The 17,530-nt window shown below is 36.8% G+C and overlaps 1 protein-coding gene across 5 annotated transcripts in view; it reads right to left on the minus strand.

The window, feature by feature from the left end:
- LOC103717728 (mitogen-activated protein kinase kinase kinase YODA-like) overlaps positions 1-6,368 on the minus strand; it is a 39,707-nt gene extending 33,339 nt beyond the window's left edge. For 3 of the 5 annotated variants that reach the window (XR_005512000.1, XR_005511999.1, XM_008806220.4), the window contains exons 1-2: positions 5,896-6,367; positions 113-910 (exon numbers count right to left, since the gene is read on the minus strand). Coding sequence is in view for 3 of the 5 variants with exons in the window: in XM_008806220.4 (XP_008804442.2) it covers positions 113-660 (548 nt within the window). In the remaining 2 variants the exon portion in view is untranslated. Of the gene's footprint in view, positions 1-112; positions 911-5,895 lie in introns of all 5 variants that reach the window. The other 2 variants (XM_039126802.1, XM_017845344.3) reach the window with 2 other exon arrangements.
- Positions 6,369-17,530: the final 11,162 nt, after the last annotated feature.

A 17,530-nucleotide genomic window follows, 5' to 3' on the forward strand; every position in this document is an offset into this window, starting at 1 on the left:
AGACAACAACAAAAAAGGTTGTTAAGGGGAAGCATTATAATGAATTTATAATGTATTCATATTGAGATTAGTAGCACATCACATAATTCACATCGAACTACAAGGAGATTACCTGGACTGGTTGTTTGCAACACCTCTGTTTCCATGTTCAAGATCATTTCCGATAGGACTTTGAAGTTGAGAATCTGCAGGATCATCACTATCAATGGAGCAGTTACTAGAAATTGAAGCAGTAGCCAAATCTCCATCAATATCAGTAGGATCTGGCCTTTTTGGATTGTGATTTGGTCTAGGAAGTGGTAAATGCAGCTGCGGTCTGCCACGTTTTTCCAACATTGGCTTTGATGTGCTGACATCAGAGGAAGTGCGCATAATGCCTGAACACAGGCCAGGGAGAGGAAGTGGTTGGGCATGTGGCCTATCTGCAAAACTTTGACAACGCGATACCTGTGTTGTGGGTGATGTTGATCGTGATTCTACTCTTGATCTGGACCCCTTCTCTGAGGTTATATCATTACTATGTCTTCGAGCCCCTCCTGATTTCACATTACCCTTTTGATCAGTTGGATTTATAAACCGATGTAATGTATCAATCAGATTCTCCTTTGTTGTCTTCTTCTTCACATCTTTAGAGGAAGATTTCCCCCACCATGAAGGCATTTTAAAGGTGGAAAGAACTCTTATCGCAGATCTCTAAATTGCAGCACAGTTGTTTAAGAATACCAATCATAACCCATAGCTCTAGAATCAACTGCAGTACAAACTCATATATTCATTTAAAGCAACAGCTTCTACACTCAGTAGTAGCATTCACAAGAAAGGACTGACTAATAATGGAGCCCATCAAACAATGGATTTTTGTCCAACATCATTAACTGATACCTCAACTGAATGAATTTCCTTTCTTGACCTGAATGAAAAGGCATCATTAGCAAAGCCACAGAATATTATCATAAAAGATCATCAAAAAATATATCATTTTCGGCAACCAAGAATAAGCTTTTACAATTGCCATAACTTGTTGTACAGAAAATGACAGATAAGCAAAATGTTTGAAAGAAAAGCATGAAGAAAGAAAAGCTTGGCAAGCTACATATCTGAAATGGTTTTTCTGTAGGAGATTTAATAAAAGAACTTAGATGAGCGGAGTCAATGTTGACTGCAACACCATACCAGGACAACCTATGATATTAGGTCTCAAAGTAACTCCGAAGTTTTTGGATAACAAACGAAACTTGAAAATGCTATGTTTGTAGGTTTTTTGCATATAAACTTCCCTATTATATATTAATTGTATATAAGGACCCCTCATTTACATATTTGCAGATTAAGAATTTAAGACCTCCTTTATCCAAATCCAAAAGGACCCAATTTACTTTCATCAGCTATAGGAGAATAATCCCATTCCTTTCATCATTCAGCCTCTTAAAGCTTCTAGCTAGTGAGCCACCCATGCTTTTGGAAACCTAGTTGTTCGATTCAATATTTTTGCCACCACCCTTGGCATAATTGAGACCGTGATTCTATCTTGAATTTGGATGGAAATGTAAAGAAGCAATGTATCTCACTGGCTAGAAGTTCCAAACCCCAAAGTATTGAGTGAGAGGAGGAATAGGAAGAAACATGGAAAATATTCTAATATAACTGATCGAAAGTTATTTTGGGGACTATTGAAAGTTGTTTCTCCTATGTATATCAGGAGGCGAACAGTGCAGCAGATTGGGTCGCCTCCTATATTGCCCGGCATTCTGGGGAGGTTTTTTGGACTAGCTTAGAGTGCATCCCACACTCCTTATTTTGTTTAGTTTCTTTTGATATGTCAGGTTGTATTCACGTTAGAGGTATATGAAATGGAATACCGTTTTGACCCAAAAAAAAAAAAAAAATAATTTCTATGGTATGGAGTTCTTGAGCTGCAAATATAGAAAAGAGGAGTCTCCATATACAATTAATCTATAACCGAAGAGGTTATATGCAAAAAAAAAAAAAGCTCATGTAGATAAGAGCACTCCTGGTTGCTTTTGTACATTAAAAAACCAGAATCATTCATAGCATTATCAATATAATATCCATAAGTCCTTTTGCCTTCATTCTCTTTATTTCTGAGTTTGCTTTTGTTTTCTAAGAAGAAAAAGAAGATTGTCCTACCCAGGGTTGTCAAAGCAGCTAGGCAATCGCTAGTCAATAGGGATCCTAACTACTTAGGTGCCTTAGCAAACTGCCCAGTGACTATGGCAGTCCATCTTTTAAAGGAGCAAAAGAATACATAAAAGGTATATAATAACTTAATAACATCTTCTTTTCCAAATTATACACATGAATAACCACAATAGTCATACACCATTATAGCATAACAGGTGCTAAGATCAATTCAAACCATCATGACTCCATCACATATTAATCAACCAAGTCAAATATAAGGGGGATAAGTGATAACAAAAGCAAATTGTTAGAGTTAAATCTAAAAGTACAAATTTGAAAAGTCTATGAAAAAATATAAAGCTCATGAGTCATAACTAGAATCACAAATTTGCATTCCGAGATAAAAAAAGAAGGAATGCAACAGGGAGGAGAAAATAAACAGAAAAAACAAAGAAACGAAACAGAAAATAGACAAACGAGGAGAGGAAAAAGAAAGGTTCTTTAAATGAAAAGGGAAGTTGAGGAATAACATGAGAAGAGAAGAGGAAGAAAAAGAAAGAGACATATTTAAAGGAAAAAAAACACTTTTTATGGGGCCCAAAAGACATATTCAAAAAAAAAAAAACACTTTTATGGGGTCCATGGGTGATCGAACGACTATGGACAACCTATTGGGGGATTGTTGGCAGTTGCATGGTTGTTTCCACGAGAGCCTCCTCTTGGTGGTGCATACATGGATTGGTCGATAAAAGGTGGTAATGGGCAACTCACTGACCCTAACATCAAGAGATGAGAAAGGCATCAACTTGGGAGAGATGGGATGGAATATGCAAAGGGAAAATTATGTTATTTACACTCCTACTTTACTAAAAATAGGTTTATTTTAGTCATGATAGTGGATATAAGGTTAAAACAAAAGGAGTACATATATATACATCTTTTAATATAAGAGTTCTTGGTCAGCCATTACTTAGGTGGCCTACACTCTCTAAGTAAAGATATGCCATACCACACCGTACCGAACCGGACGGTACGAGGCACACCGTACCGAACCGGACGGTACGAGGCATACCATACCGAACCAGATGGTATGAGGCATACCCTGTACCGAACGTACCGATACAATAATAGGGTGGCACCGATATTGGGCTCGGTACCGAAATGGTGTACCTTGCTCTAAGTGACTAGGATCACCTACGAGCCGAAGCAGTGCTTTTTTGACAATACTAGTCCTACTACATTGTTCTTTTTTTGTTTTATATTTTCTTTTTGTTTATGTTCTATTTAAATATGTATCCAAATGTTTTTAGAAGTCAAATTGTTATGCAATAGTGTATATTTAGGAAAATATCTTATGCTTTTCTTATTTTTTATTTTATATATCCTCTTCTAAAATGTAACTGTGCAATATTATAGTATGATATAAGTCTCTCGAGCATGCCTAGCACATGGCTGTTTGCTGGTATGAATTAAACAAAAACTTTAACTGTAAGAGGACTGTGACACCATTGAATAAATTACAGAGATATTTTAACTTTCTTTAAAAAATCAAATTACATTTTTGTTTCATATGTTCCTTTGAGTTTAGGGAGCACTAAACATCACATACTATAACCATCATATATGTAAATTAATGGGTTGTGGAGGCATCTGAAAATTAAGTTGCCTTTTGAGAATCTCAAGAAGCTAATCCACAAGCGAAGATCCCCTTCTGACTTCTTCCACTTAGTACCAAGCTAATTATGAATCATTACAGATAACATTTATCACAGAATTACCTATCATAGTCAGCCTTCACCAGTTATCTTTCAGCCCAAACCTCCTTACAAATTTTACAGTTGCCATATATTCCAAATGATAAGGGTTTGGTTAGTGACACGTGAAAGAGTGAAGGTAAGACATAAGGTGATGGAGTAATTAGAAATAATACATGTAAAGTCAAGAACCCATCTGAAAAAAATCAGAAAGAAACTTGCCAAATATTGTCGGAACACCTTGGTTCAATCGTACAAAGGAATGATATGTCAAGGAAATCCCAAAAAGGGTCTAAGATAGGTACAATAGATATGTGCCTCCATACTTTCATTTGATCTTCTTATATTCATCAACACATAAAAGTATGAACTTCTATGACAATCATATGGATTTTGCATATGAGTAACAAATAGATTGCATGATGATAAGATGACCCATAAGAAATGAAGAAGTTAAGGCGGAAATCTGGCAATGCAAGGAAAGATGAATTATAAAGGCAAAATCAAGGAAGACCAGAAGAAGCACTACATGAGCATCAAGTGACTGACAAATAAAATGTCCTGGACAAGTGTGGGCCAAAGATTCCTCCAACAAGTAGGGAGTCTCATCGACACTGACCAGAAACCACAATATTAAAAAGGAAAGCTTTCAAAAATGGCTGAGAAATCAGCCAAACATTGTGCAGAGTATATAAAATGAAAAGATGTTGATATTCATTACCCATATCAGGTGGCTTGTAGATCATGATTGGCTAAGTATTGTTTCATCAGTATCAAGACACAATTCTGCCTTTTATAGGCCATCAGAAATAATTGCATCGATAAATCAAAATCATCAGTCCCAAGCCTTATGTGCTTCTCTCATTTAAAGCCTCAAAGATCTATAGTCATAGTTCACCGTACCAGTACATACCGCCCAATTCTAGATGTACCATACTATACTGGTACCGAATTGAGACTCAATATAGAGGGCATACAATATGCCAAACCCACTTCCATATTGGGCAAACCGACACTATATCAAAACAATACCGATATGGGATCCGGTATCAAGATGGCAAATCTTGGGCTGCAGAGATCAAAAACAATAGGAACAAGCATATCCATCAATAGGTGCCAATGTACCCTTCCAAGATGGACAAAGAACTTGATAAGGGGCTTGACAACTAAAATCCTATGTACAGGTGAATGTTGCTGTCCTCAAAATAACAGGATAAGACTGTGTTCATGCTGACATTTGCAAAGAAGGACCAAACCCTAGCCTTCCAACTAATGGTCTTTCCTACCCTTTTAATGGTAATATAATTCCTTTTTTACTTCTTGATTTTCTTTTGGTTGTTTTAATTAAGTTTGCACATGCCCTCAAGAGAACAGAATAGCCACATTGCACATGCCCTCGAGAGAACAGAATAGCCACATTCCTTATATTCTGTTCTAGGATATCAGCTGAAAATAAAAAAAGGTTGCTCACTTATTGGAATAGAGGCAAACTAACCATACTAGCCCTGACACTTCCAAAACAATACCAAGATATAAAAAAATAAATTTTTACTCCAAAAAGCAGTATGCAATATATAAATGCTAAAAACTACAAAAGAAAGAACTCATTAAAGGAATCCACTACTCCTCTCCTCAATGCACTTGCTGACACAATTGCACAAAAACCCATCGGCACCACACCTTCATTATGTTCATTCGTTCACCATTCTGCACGATTTAAAGAACAAAGGAGAGAACTTTTCAGCTATTTCAGCATCTCACCAACCATCCCTGGTTTTCTAACAATGATACCGTCCCTAAATTAGCACAATAGAAAGATTTATTCCCAAAAAAAACCAATTGACATACTTGCAACCAAAAATTCAAACTTTGATGCCCGATCTCTTTCCTCTCTCCGATACAGATCTAAAATCTCAACTATCCACTAAAACCAACAAAAGAAACTAAGCAAAAACAAATCTTTCACTAAAACATCAGCAAAAGTAACAATTCCTCTTACTTAACTAAGAAAAGCCATCCGCACACCCGAAGCAAGCAAACTTCCACGAGCTCTTGCAGCAATCTACAGATCAGCGCCTCGCAAAACCCTCAGATTCCACCCAATTGAACTAGTGAGGAAGACGAGCGGCAATCCGCGCACGACTACTGTTCCTCCTTGCCTAGTTCTTACCCTAGATGGGCCCAGCGCTCGGCGCTCGATCCCCCGCCGGAGCTCGAGCTGGCTCCGGCGAATGGAGCACCCAAAACCCTAGAAACCTTAGAAGCGAAGAAGCAGCCAAGAGAAAAGAAACCGATGAGAGGGAATTCGGAGAATTGGAAGGCGCAAGCAGAGAGAGAGAGAGAGAGAGAGGACATGGAGATTCGAGAGCGAAAGGCGGAGGAGAGAGAGGCCAAAAGGAGAAGGAAAGGGACTGAAGAATAAACCCCCCGGGGAGGGAGGGAGGCCGAGAGAGAGTGAGAAGGGGGTTGTCTGCTGCCATGTGTGCGCTAAGAAATAGATCTGTCCTAAAGCATTAAAAAAAATTATTAAATAACTACATATTGTCTCTGGGTCATTCTTTAGAGACTCACAACCAAGCCCCATTTCCTACGTGGAGCTCTACTTGCCTCAAATTGCGTGGAACCCACACAGTATTGAGGAATCGCCACCTCTTTCGTTTCATTTTGAAAGGTGTCCCCAATAACATTTTAAAATGGTTTTGATGTGAGGCCGGGTTGGTTACTTTATTCTTGTGCGGTCTCATTTGTTGTCACGTTCGAACTCTGCTCACTTTCGGGAATTTTTGGGATTGACTAGTGATCTCGTGTTGCGTATGTAACAGTGATTTATAAATAACGGTTTGTTTTGACTTTAGGTGTTAAACAAATCTGATGGATTGTGATTGGTTAGCTATGTTCCATTGTTATGCTTGGGTTATCAAAATGGCTATACGTTGTCACTTGACCATAGTAAATGATTCAACAACAATCATCGAATCATTTAAACATAGTACTAGTTGTTGTTGTTTTATATGCATTGATAATTTCTTTTATTTAGAGAAGAGGTTAAGAAGATTATCGCACTTAATGATAGTTACGCCGAATCACAACAACTTTTTTAAGTTGCTTGAAGTTAAAATTGAAGATTAACATAGAAAATCAAATAAATTGCGACCCCTCATATTGTTAGTTTGTTGGTTTAGACTAATATACACCCCAATAAGTCATAGGCTGAATTTTTGTGTATGTATTTACGAGTGTTAAGCTTGATGTCTATTGTTAATCCATTCTTTGCTAAAAAAATATAAAAATATTATTATTATAAGATATTGATGTGTTTACGTATTTATGTAGACAAAGACTAGGATAAAAAAATAGTATCAACAAATAATAGAAAGATCATCATTGTAACCACTAGTAGATAGCATCACAAACAAGTAGCAAATTTTTAAATATTTGAATTTTTTACTTCAGAGAAAAGTAAACAATAAAATATTATGGCCAATTTAATTTGTTTGTAAATAATCACGGATCATTCTGTCAAAAGAAAATTAAATAAATAACTCAACATTTCGCCAATATCATGGAGAATATTACAGTGATACATTAGACTGTTATATTTGATCAATACAAACTTGGAGGTCCATCGATTGCATTATCCTAGGTATCGTTTGATTATAGGATAAGTGGGTGATGTCCTCCTATTTTCCCCACTTATTTTACCAAACAACATTTTGGGGCTAGGGGAATAGCTTTATACTACATGGTAGGATATTACATTACCTCACAAAATAGGTCTATTCCAACCTTGGGCTCATATAGACTTATACTATAAAATTAAATGAAAACTTACTCTGTCTAATTATCATTGTAACCCTATTGCTATTACTTCACTGTACAAAAGGTCAGAAAAGGATTTCACCTTTCTCTTTCTCCTCACTCTCTTCCTATCTCTCCTCCCACCTCTCTTACCTCTCCTCCTTATCTCCATGCCTCGAAGCACCACAAGGTGGCAAGCCACTACCAAGTGAGAGAGTAGTAGATCCTTCGTGGACTTAGGGTTTCAACTCTTCTGTAGGCATCATCTATTCAGCAAATCTCTTGTTGGCCTTGGCCTCATCTATCTCTTCTCTGGTGACAACATCGTGCCCAGGAGAAGCACGTGGTGGGCATCCTTTACTTTGGCTCCTATGCCTCTCCAATATCCCATGCATCTTCTCTCATAACAACATCTTGTACCTCCCTTATTAGCATCACCATCATTTTGCTCTTCTTAGATAACCACTCTACTACTACAGCATCATCATCCCCCCTTTTTAACATGTTGTAGTCTCTAATTTTCCATTTTTATTAAGAAAAATTGATTCTATTTCTAGCATTTTTAGTCCTAATGACATCTTCTTAAAAATATCATTAAGATATTGCTTAGAACTTGATTATGAGTGCTTGAAATTGAAAGGTTTATTAGATTCTGAGCTAAAGTTTGCACCTTCTTTGAGTGGGATTCCTATGGTTATTTAATGCAATACTTTGACTGTGCCGCCTATTACATTTGAAATACTTTATTGTTTTTAATAGAATGCCATATCTAATAAAGCCTAATTTGAGATTTGTAATTTATTATGAGAAAATAGACATCTATTATTTTGAGTTTTTTTGTGCTCTAATTCACTTGCACTAGGGACTGAATTTATGGCTGATAGTTCTAAATCATGGGATACTATAGAATCATTCTAGAATATAGATATTATTTGTAAGACGGCACACAGTCTTTTGACCAGCCGGCCTAGCTCATACAAGGCTTGGTTTTGGTCTAGCTTACTTCAGTGTATGACCCAAAAGACCTTTCCCAATTTCATTAGAAAAGAGGCCCTATTCTACATGGAGAAGGAGATATGCTCCATCTCCTCCTCGGACTCCAATGGGAAGGGAAATCCGCAACTATTAAATCTTTGCCCTCCTTGTGATGCATCACACCCTCACCACTGATGAGCACCTCTTTCTCTTCTCTATTCCAAGAAAAATGTTGTTCTCTTGTCACGTCGTGGCCACGTTTCTTACCAAAAATCCATCACCTCAATGCTTTGTTCGAGCCAAGAAATAGTACAACCACGTTTTCTAACCATCACCTTCCTCATGCTATCATCACTGGCTAGAATCTCAACAAGAGATCAACGGATCCCATCGCTAACCCATCCCTTGCTTCCATACCTCTTTCTTTTTTTCCTCTTTTTGGTCACCTATGACACCACCACATGCCGCTGGAATCTCCATCTTGACAAAACGGTGGAACCCCAGCCACTGGAGAGAGAGAGAGAGATGGAGCCCAAATTGGCAAGCCACCACCCTATCCTCCATTTCTATGTTCAGCTTGTTTTTCTCATTTTTTCTATAATCAACCACCACTGTTGCCTACCACCAAACCACCTGGCCCTGCTTGTCATGCAGTAGGATCACCACCTTGCCTTCCTCACCCTCTTCGCCTTAAGACTACTGGACCACCTCCATTATTTTGCCATAGATAAAAAAGGAAAAAGGAAACCTTGTCCCCTATTTTTGATTTCCTTCACTCTCTCTCTTTCTCACTTTCTCTCTTTTCATGTAATTTGAGTGAACCTTCGTAGTGGGTCCCTGCCTTTCTCTCTTATGACCGGTAGACCCTAACAACTGGTTTATCTCTATTTTCCCTCTCCCTCTCCTATGGTAAATAGATTGTGAACACTTTAGTGGCCATGTGGCATGTCGGCCCCACCCAACTCTTGCCAGGCACTGGTGGACTTCATCATCATCAACCTATATTATGTTTTCAATACCTTGACTCAATCCTCATTTTGTGATTTGACCGATTGAACTTACCTAATTAGACTAATTCAGGATACCAGATATTGCCTCCTCGTCGGCCTAGTTACCGTCCTCCAATCCTTCCTCCTACTTTTCTACAATTTTCTATACCTTTTCCAATTGTAGAACTTGATTCTATGTAGAGGTGCAATCACTTGGACAAGAAGAAATCTGACCAAGGGATATGACATATAATTCAGTTTGCCCTTCCTTTTTCATCTGAGTATTCCACAAAACTTGTTGGCTAGTAGAAAGGATGATAAGTTAATAGCGATAGATAGATAGATGTGCGGGCATGCCACCAGTGATAGAACAACTGAAAAGATAGTAATTGAAGGGAGGATACAAGAATGACGAAAGTCGAGGTGCCTTGACCTTCAAGAACTTTTGCCATCATCATACTACCATTCGAAAGGGATAGACTCGTGTAGGGATAGGGATGTAGCCTGAGCTACACTAATAGAGATCTAAGTTAATGTTATTTCATGCCCCGAATTTAGAGCATAATGGATATTGCATACTTGCAAAACGGACCATACAAGCATGTAGAGCTATTGATCAAATCATAATAATTTTGAATTAATAATAATAATTCTTCGATCCTCAAAAAATAATTTAGCCAAAATATGATCAAATTATTCTCATAAACAAATATCTCAAAACAACATAAGTCAAAATATGCCAACTAATTATTCTTACTCAAACTAAATAAAATGTTCAAAACTAAACTGAATTAGTCTAAACTAAACTAAGCTAAAAGTCCAAATTACTCAAATATTTTCAAGCCATCTAGCGCGCTCCTCCAAATCCCAAGAAATCATGATTGAGGATATAAAAAATAGAAAAAAAGAATAATGAGCTGGACTAGCTTAGTAAGCAACATAATACATCAAAATAGGATCTAAGCATGCCACACAAATAAATAATCAAATAGCATGATATTGACCGGGAATAAATCAAATCTTGAATAATACATATGCTTCTTTCAAAATTTATTTTTTATAAACTGATACTATACCAAATCAGGCTATGGCCATGTAACTTAGTGGCATGGATCAAATAGCAGATACAGGGTGCACAAAGTGCCAGATAACATACTATTCTAATCACTAATAACTCGGTGTCAAAACTAGTTTCTTGAATTATAAATTAATAGGATAAATAAATAATTTTCATTGGCAGAGCTAAATCATAGCCATGCTAAGAATACATATATAAAACAAATTTCATAAAATTACTTAGTCATATTTTTTGAATTATAAGAGCATTAAAATACATGTCATATTTTAAGACAATTAGGACATATATAATAATTGCTTGCTGAATTCATTTAGTCAAATATAAAATAGAGATTATAATTAAATTTAATAAACTAATTATAATTTTCACAAAATATTAGAACATACATTTTGAAGCATAAGGTTACTTAGTTCTTTTCGCTTCAAAATTCTACTTTATTTAGATATGTCAGCTTCACCTATTCAAAGCTATTAAAATCCATCATCAACAACTTCGAAATAGGTTAAAATTGGGCAAACTAATCCAATTTGGGGTACTGTAAGGTGTATGAGTCAATACCCATACTAAGGTAGAGAAAGGACTGGGTTGGCCATGTGGCGATGCCTGACTGCCCAAGTCGGTCTAAATAGGATGAACTCAATTGGTCAAAATAAACTATAATTTAGATGATTCAATGAAGGTCAATAATAACCAAATTCCAAAGGTACTCGGTGAGGGTCGACGTTATGGACCGACATGCCACCCATGTAGTAGGGCGGGGTCAACTCGAGTCCAAACAAAAGGTAGACATGGCTTAAACTAGGATCCTGAGGTCTACTTAGAGAGAGAAAAAGGGAGGAGAGAGATAAATAATAAAAAAAATAAGATGAAGAAAAGAAGAGGAAGGAGAGGAAGAAGAAGAAAGAGGAAGAGGATGATGATTAGGTGGTCGTCAGCCGGTAGACCGATGACAAGGTAAGACCGACGTCCGATGGTAGGGTGGTGGATAGCTAGTGGCGATGACCGGCTGGCGAGAATCGAAGAAAAAAAGGCCCAAAAAATAGGAAATCTGGAGCTTCTTACTATTTTCCACCGTTAGCCGCTCGTCGACCGCCATGGCTTCACTGGAAAGGATCGATGAGAGGCCAGAATAGTCGACCAAGAGTCCAACATCAAGAGGCGGCGTCGCCGATGATTGAAAAAAGGGAAAGAAGCAACGAAAAAATAGGAGAAGTGAACTCAGTTGATTTTTAGCGGATTTACCGGTAGAATCCGGCCAACAAAAGATCGTACCATAAGGAAAAAGAAAGAGAAAGAAGAATCATGGCTTACCTCAGGCTCTAGTCAACTTTTGGCTGCAATTTCCGACAAACATATTGCTAGGAATTAGCGAAGTAGAAAGAAGAAAGAGGAAGAGGGAGTATTCTATTGGTGGAGCACCGTGGAGAGGAGGGGAAGCCTTAATATAGAGGAGCCCTAGGGTCACCAACTGCCCTAGGTCTTTGGTTCTTTTCTAGACTCAGCGGATAAGAAGACTCCCATCAGGAGTCTTCCGCTCTCCAGCACGTGAAATTCACGTGCCAACCCATGGGCTAGCTCCTCTGGTCTAGGCCTTACATACTATTCCTAAGGTGAAAAGATACTGATAAGCTAAGATAAGATAAAATGCATTAATTGGATTATCGAAGGGTAGTTTACAAAATACAATTATACTTATTCATACTAGATATAATAATGCACACTCTAATAGTTACTACTTATGTATTATCTCCACTTTTGGCGATTTTGGTAATTAATACCTGTTGTGTTGGAAATTATGTCCCAAAGCCAATTTTCTAATTGTAAGAAATTGGATTTTGTATATGTTTTATTAAAATGAATAAAAATTTATTCTGGCAATTTTCTATTCATCAGAAGTGTTACATCTTCAAATTGAACTCCTGTGTATTGTGATGAAGTCCTTAGGACTAATTTAGTGGATAAAGGAGATTTTATCATTTAGTCCTTAAACCAGTTCGTGACCAAATAATGAGCTGTCAATTGGACGATAGCTATGTCAAGTATAGATCGTTGTGTGCCATTTAGTTGGTTGTCCTCTTAAACCAAGGAGTGTGGAGACACTGTATGGCATACAGGTGAGATGTAGGAGTACATCGTCACTGAACAGTGACTCACCTGCGTAGCACTCCACTGTCGGAAGTTAGCTCGCAAAGCGTATGGGCATAAGTACCCCTTAGATCTGAGACTGTCACGGTGACTTGCAAGCAACTCACTGTACTTAGGCATTGGATGACCTGAATTTCTAATTCAGGGATCGGAAGGATGCTGGGTGCAGTCAAGTACTCGCAAAGTCTGTGTATGAGTCAAGATGGGATTGACTGCTCCAGATTTTAGGAGTTGATGTCTCGCTGTATTTCAATTCAGTAAAATCTTGGCCAGGGTAAACCAAATAATAGGTCACTTGATTTGATTAATTGAAATATACTATGGATGACCTGACCCAGAGTTCGACAGTCCACTCTGAGGTCATCTTGAGCATCGATGGTCATAGGGATGAATTATGCAACAACCATACGTCTAGGTTCTTAAATGTTGCTTTGCATATTCGACCTATCCGGACGTCGGGTATCATTGCTAGATGGTCACCTCGATTAGTGCATGGAGTAGTCCATGTACTACCGGCTTAGTGTTCGAACCTATCAGAGTCACGCACATTAGTCAAGCTAAGTAGAAAGGGCTTGACCCAATTTAATTAAGAATTAAATTGTGGGTTATTTGGAATTTGGTTCTGTTTATGATCAGCTAGCACTGAACATGAGGTACATGCTAAATTTCATGGATGAACAACTAATTAAGTCTGTATTTCGGGTCAATCAAGTTTCAATTAATGTAATTGAACTTGATCAGGACTCAATTATTGAGATTGGATTTGATTGGGTCTAAATTAGTGTAATTAGGCTCGATCACGATTTAATTAGGATTTAATTTTGTATTTGTTCTGATCTAAGTCGGACTTGGATCGAGCCGAAACTGGACCCAATTGAATCTCTCATGAGTCAGACTCATGTGGAATTTTTTCGGATCAAAAATTCATTCAAATGGGCTGCCAATTTGGTTTAGAACCAAATAGGCTAACTTATGATCAAATGGGCTGACCCATTTGAATCAGAAGTTGACTTTTCCCATTTGAATTGGCTACTAACCGTGAATATCACTTATGGACCCGTGGACCACTTCCCCTCATGGACCATTAACACTTTTTTGGGAGCCGCGACTCTCACTTGGGACGCATGAAACAGAGAAGCTCTGTTCCACGCGTCCGCGGCCCTTTGGACCGGCGATTGCGCGGCCAACCGGCCTCCGGCCAGACGGCCGACTAGACTGGAATGTGCGGTTTTGAACCGCCAACATTCTAGTTTAGTTTGATTTTTGAAATCCGACAGTAATTAGCATTACTCGCTGTTTTATTCTACGGTTGTTTTTGAAACAATCGTTATCAAATTCATTCATATTTGATAATGAATGAATTCAATAACGCTCGACCATTTACGCCTCTTAACTCCTCTCAACGTTGGCCTATTTGTAGGCCACCGTTTCCTCTTGGAAGAAGAGAGAGAGAGAATTTTTTCCTGGGAAGAAAACGTCAGACAGACAGAGGTTGATTCTGTGAAGAAGAAGAAGATAGAGGAAGGAGGCCTTTCTCTCTCGTGGTTTGGAGTTCGACTCAGGTCCGGTGTCCTCTCCTCCCTTCCATTCTCTCTGTGATCAGGATCAAGAGATGGGCGTCTGTGGCCCAGGCGTGCTGTGAAGAAATGGGAGAAAAGAAATCGAAGAAAGAAAGAAAGAGAAGAAAGAAAGAAACAGAAAAGGGAAGGTCCTTTTTCTGGATTTTCTTTCTTCTAAGGGTCCTTTTTGCAAAAGATTGTTTTGCACGAGTAAAGACATCATCCAACCTTCTTGCGAAGCTTGACGTGCGTGCGAAGTAGAGGGCTTGCAGATCCAGGCCTCGCAGAGCTACCTTTAGGGATCCAGATCCAGATCCAGATTACTTCGACCAACTTCCGCTGCGGGCTTGAGGTAATTTTACATAAAAGTTAAATTTAATATTTATAATTGTTATAAATAAAATAAATAAAAAATTTTAAAACTGATTTTCATGCCTGGTGTTCGATTTTATCGGACAACTCGGAAGGTTTTTCCTTCATGTTGTTCTCCCAGTATGTATGTTCACTAGCATAGTTGCTCTTTACCAAATGTCAGACCAATAATCATATCTTATCGGCTTTGGTTCATCCATCGTTCTCACATTGGTCCCTTCTCTTGATTTAGCCTATAATGCAGTTTCAACATTTAGGACTATTCCTTCTATTGGTCATCTAGGTGTATACATCTTGCATTGTGATTGATCAAAGTCCTAGTCTTGATCTATCGGCCTGTTCACCAGCATCATGGCCGAGCTCTACCTCTTCAGTTTATATCTTTGCAGGTAGAATTTTTCACAGTTGAACACTATCTAGTTTAGCAATTGTCATGTGATTTTCACCTACTTTCACTTCATCTAACCTTGTCTTCATGGCATTTACCCATGACCTCCAACTAAGCTATAAACACGTGCTGTAAACAAGTCCTTAAATTAAAGTTTTTGACAGGAAAATTTTTGGAATTAATTGATTTTGCCTATATACTTCTAAGGTAAGGAATGACCCACCTTTTCCTTTTTTTTATTTAAATAATATAATTTTTTACATCAAACAAATTGTAAATCGATTTGTACATCATTTTTGAATTTTATGAAATGGTGCTTTGAACTGAAAATAAACATGTAATTTCAAAGTAACATTTTTAAAATATTATTATATTATTTGTTCGTCTTATATGATATATGCCTACTTTGATTAGATTATGGCGTATATGTTATTCTATAAAAAAGAGTTCTAATACGTATCAAATTTAGATTCTTAGCCTATTTATATTTTGGACCTTGCCATTTAGAGGTTATGCATTGGCATTTCAACTATTACTGAGCTCATTATTTTGACCCTATCATAAGATATAAATATGATATGCTGGCCCATTCTATAGGATATAAGTGCAGTATTCCAGCTCACTCCACCGAGTATAAGTGTGGTTTCCTGACCAGCCACAAGGTATAAATATGGTCATAGTTAAATACTACTGAATTGAACACGATATTTTTAATCAAACTTATAAATATGGATATGAATACTTGAGCAAAATTAGATAATTCAGATTTATATTTTGAAAAGAAATGATTTTGTTTATATGAAACACTATCATGACAAGATATCCTCTCCTATCTGATCTTCCAAGCAAATGCAATAAATTCCTTACCCTGCAAAATAAATGCTATACCCTCCATAGTATCTGGAAAACTACTTATTCTTTCAAAATTTATTTTGCAACTAAAATGCTAAATACAAATTGCATTTGTATAATATGTATTTGATTTTATTCACTAATAAAAATGACATGATATTTATCTTCATGATAAGTGTCCTTTATATGTTATGAATTGGTCTCTTATTTTAATTATTGTGTACGAAACTATGAAGATATATAGTGGGATGAGAATATTTTGATCTCTTCTAAAAATTCCCTCAATTTGTAATTATTATATGTAAGATTTTGTTTTTGTGTATGTTAAAAATGACATTTCATTTAGCTTTAACGTGAGTACAGTCTGCTAGATCAAAAAAAAGTAAAAGATACAGAAAACAAAATAAAAGAATGTTTACAAGAGCACGTCAAAACACTCTACCGTGGGTTTCATCCCTGCCACCATTCCACTATTTTCTTACCCTTGAGGACTTCTTTTTTTTATCTCTTTTTTTTGAGAGATTATACCCTTTTCTCAATTTCTTTCTTCCTCTGCTCAAACATGTGTATTGCATGTGCAAAATGCGATGATGATACAAATTATCTTACCTCGTACAACCTTCTTAATTTGAAAATTTCTATTTTGTCAAACTATAATAGTATTTGGTAACAAAATTATATTTTATTGCTAAGTTTTGTTGCCAAATTTGTCATGCTAAATATTGCCACTTTGGTCTTTTAGCAAAAATCTTTTGATAACAATTTATGATATTTTTGTAATGAAAAATTATTATCGCTAATACCATCAATTTTAGTGGAAATATATTTTTGTTATGAATTGACTGTTAAATTTGATGACAACATTAGAATCATTCCCAACTATATACTTGTAGATATAAAAAACTAAAAAATATTGGCAATTTTTGTGATGAATTAATTTTGTCGCTAATATTTTTAATATTTGGCAATACATTTATATTTTATCATATATAAATCTCTATTTTTTAGTGCGAATAATATTTCATCACTGAATATTTTTTTATTGGTGGCATATACAATTTTATCGCTTAATGTATGTTATTTAATAACGAAATAGTGTTATTTAGTAACGAAATAGTGCTCAGGCCTTATCAGAGGTGATAAATTGTTCTTCCATGGCGTTCATAAAATCTTTTGCTTTGGAGCATTTAGGAATAGAAGCTCAATGTTCTTGCTGACATGAGACTTAATGGGCATCAAACTTAAACAATTAGATTGCTTCCACTACTCATATACATTTTTCTTATGTGGCATATTTAATTCTGTGGGAGTTGGTGCTTCATCCTTATGGAGCACCCAATCAGGGCCTATGCACCTCAAAGTAAAGAAAACCTTTTCTTCCCGATCAATAAAATTGTCGCCACTTTGCATTGGAGAGATGCATTATTAACATATGCAGTAGGAATGGCTGTAATAACCAAAATAAATAAATACTTCAA

This window comes from Phoenix dactylifera, chromosome 5 (assembly GCF_009389715.1).
Source record: "Phoenix dactylifera cultivar Barhee BC4 chromosome 5, palm_55x_up_171113_PBpolish2nd_filt_p, whole genome shotgun sequence".
In the NCBI taxonomy this organism is placed as follows: Eukaryota; Viridiplantae; Streptophyta; class Magnoliopsida; order Arecales; family Arecaceae; genus Phoenix; species Phoenix dactylifera.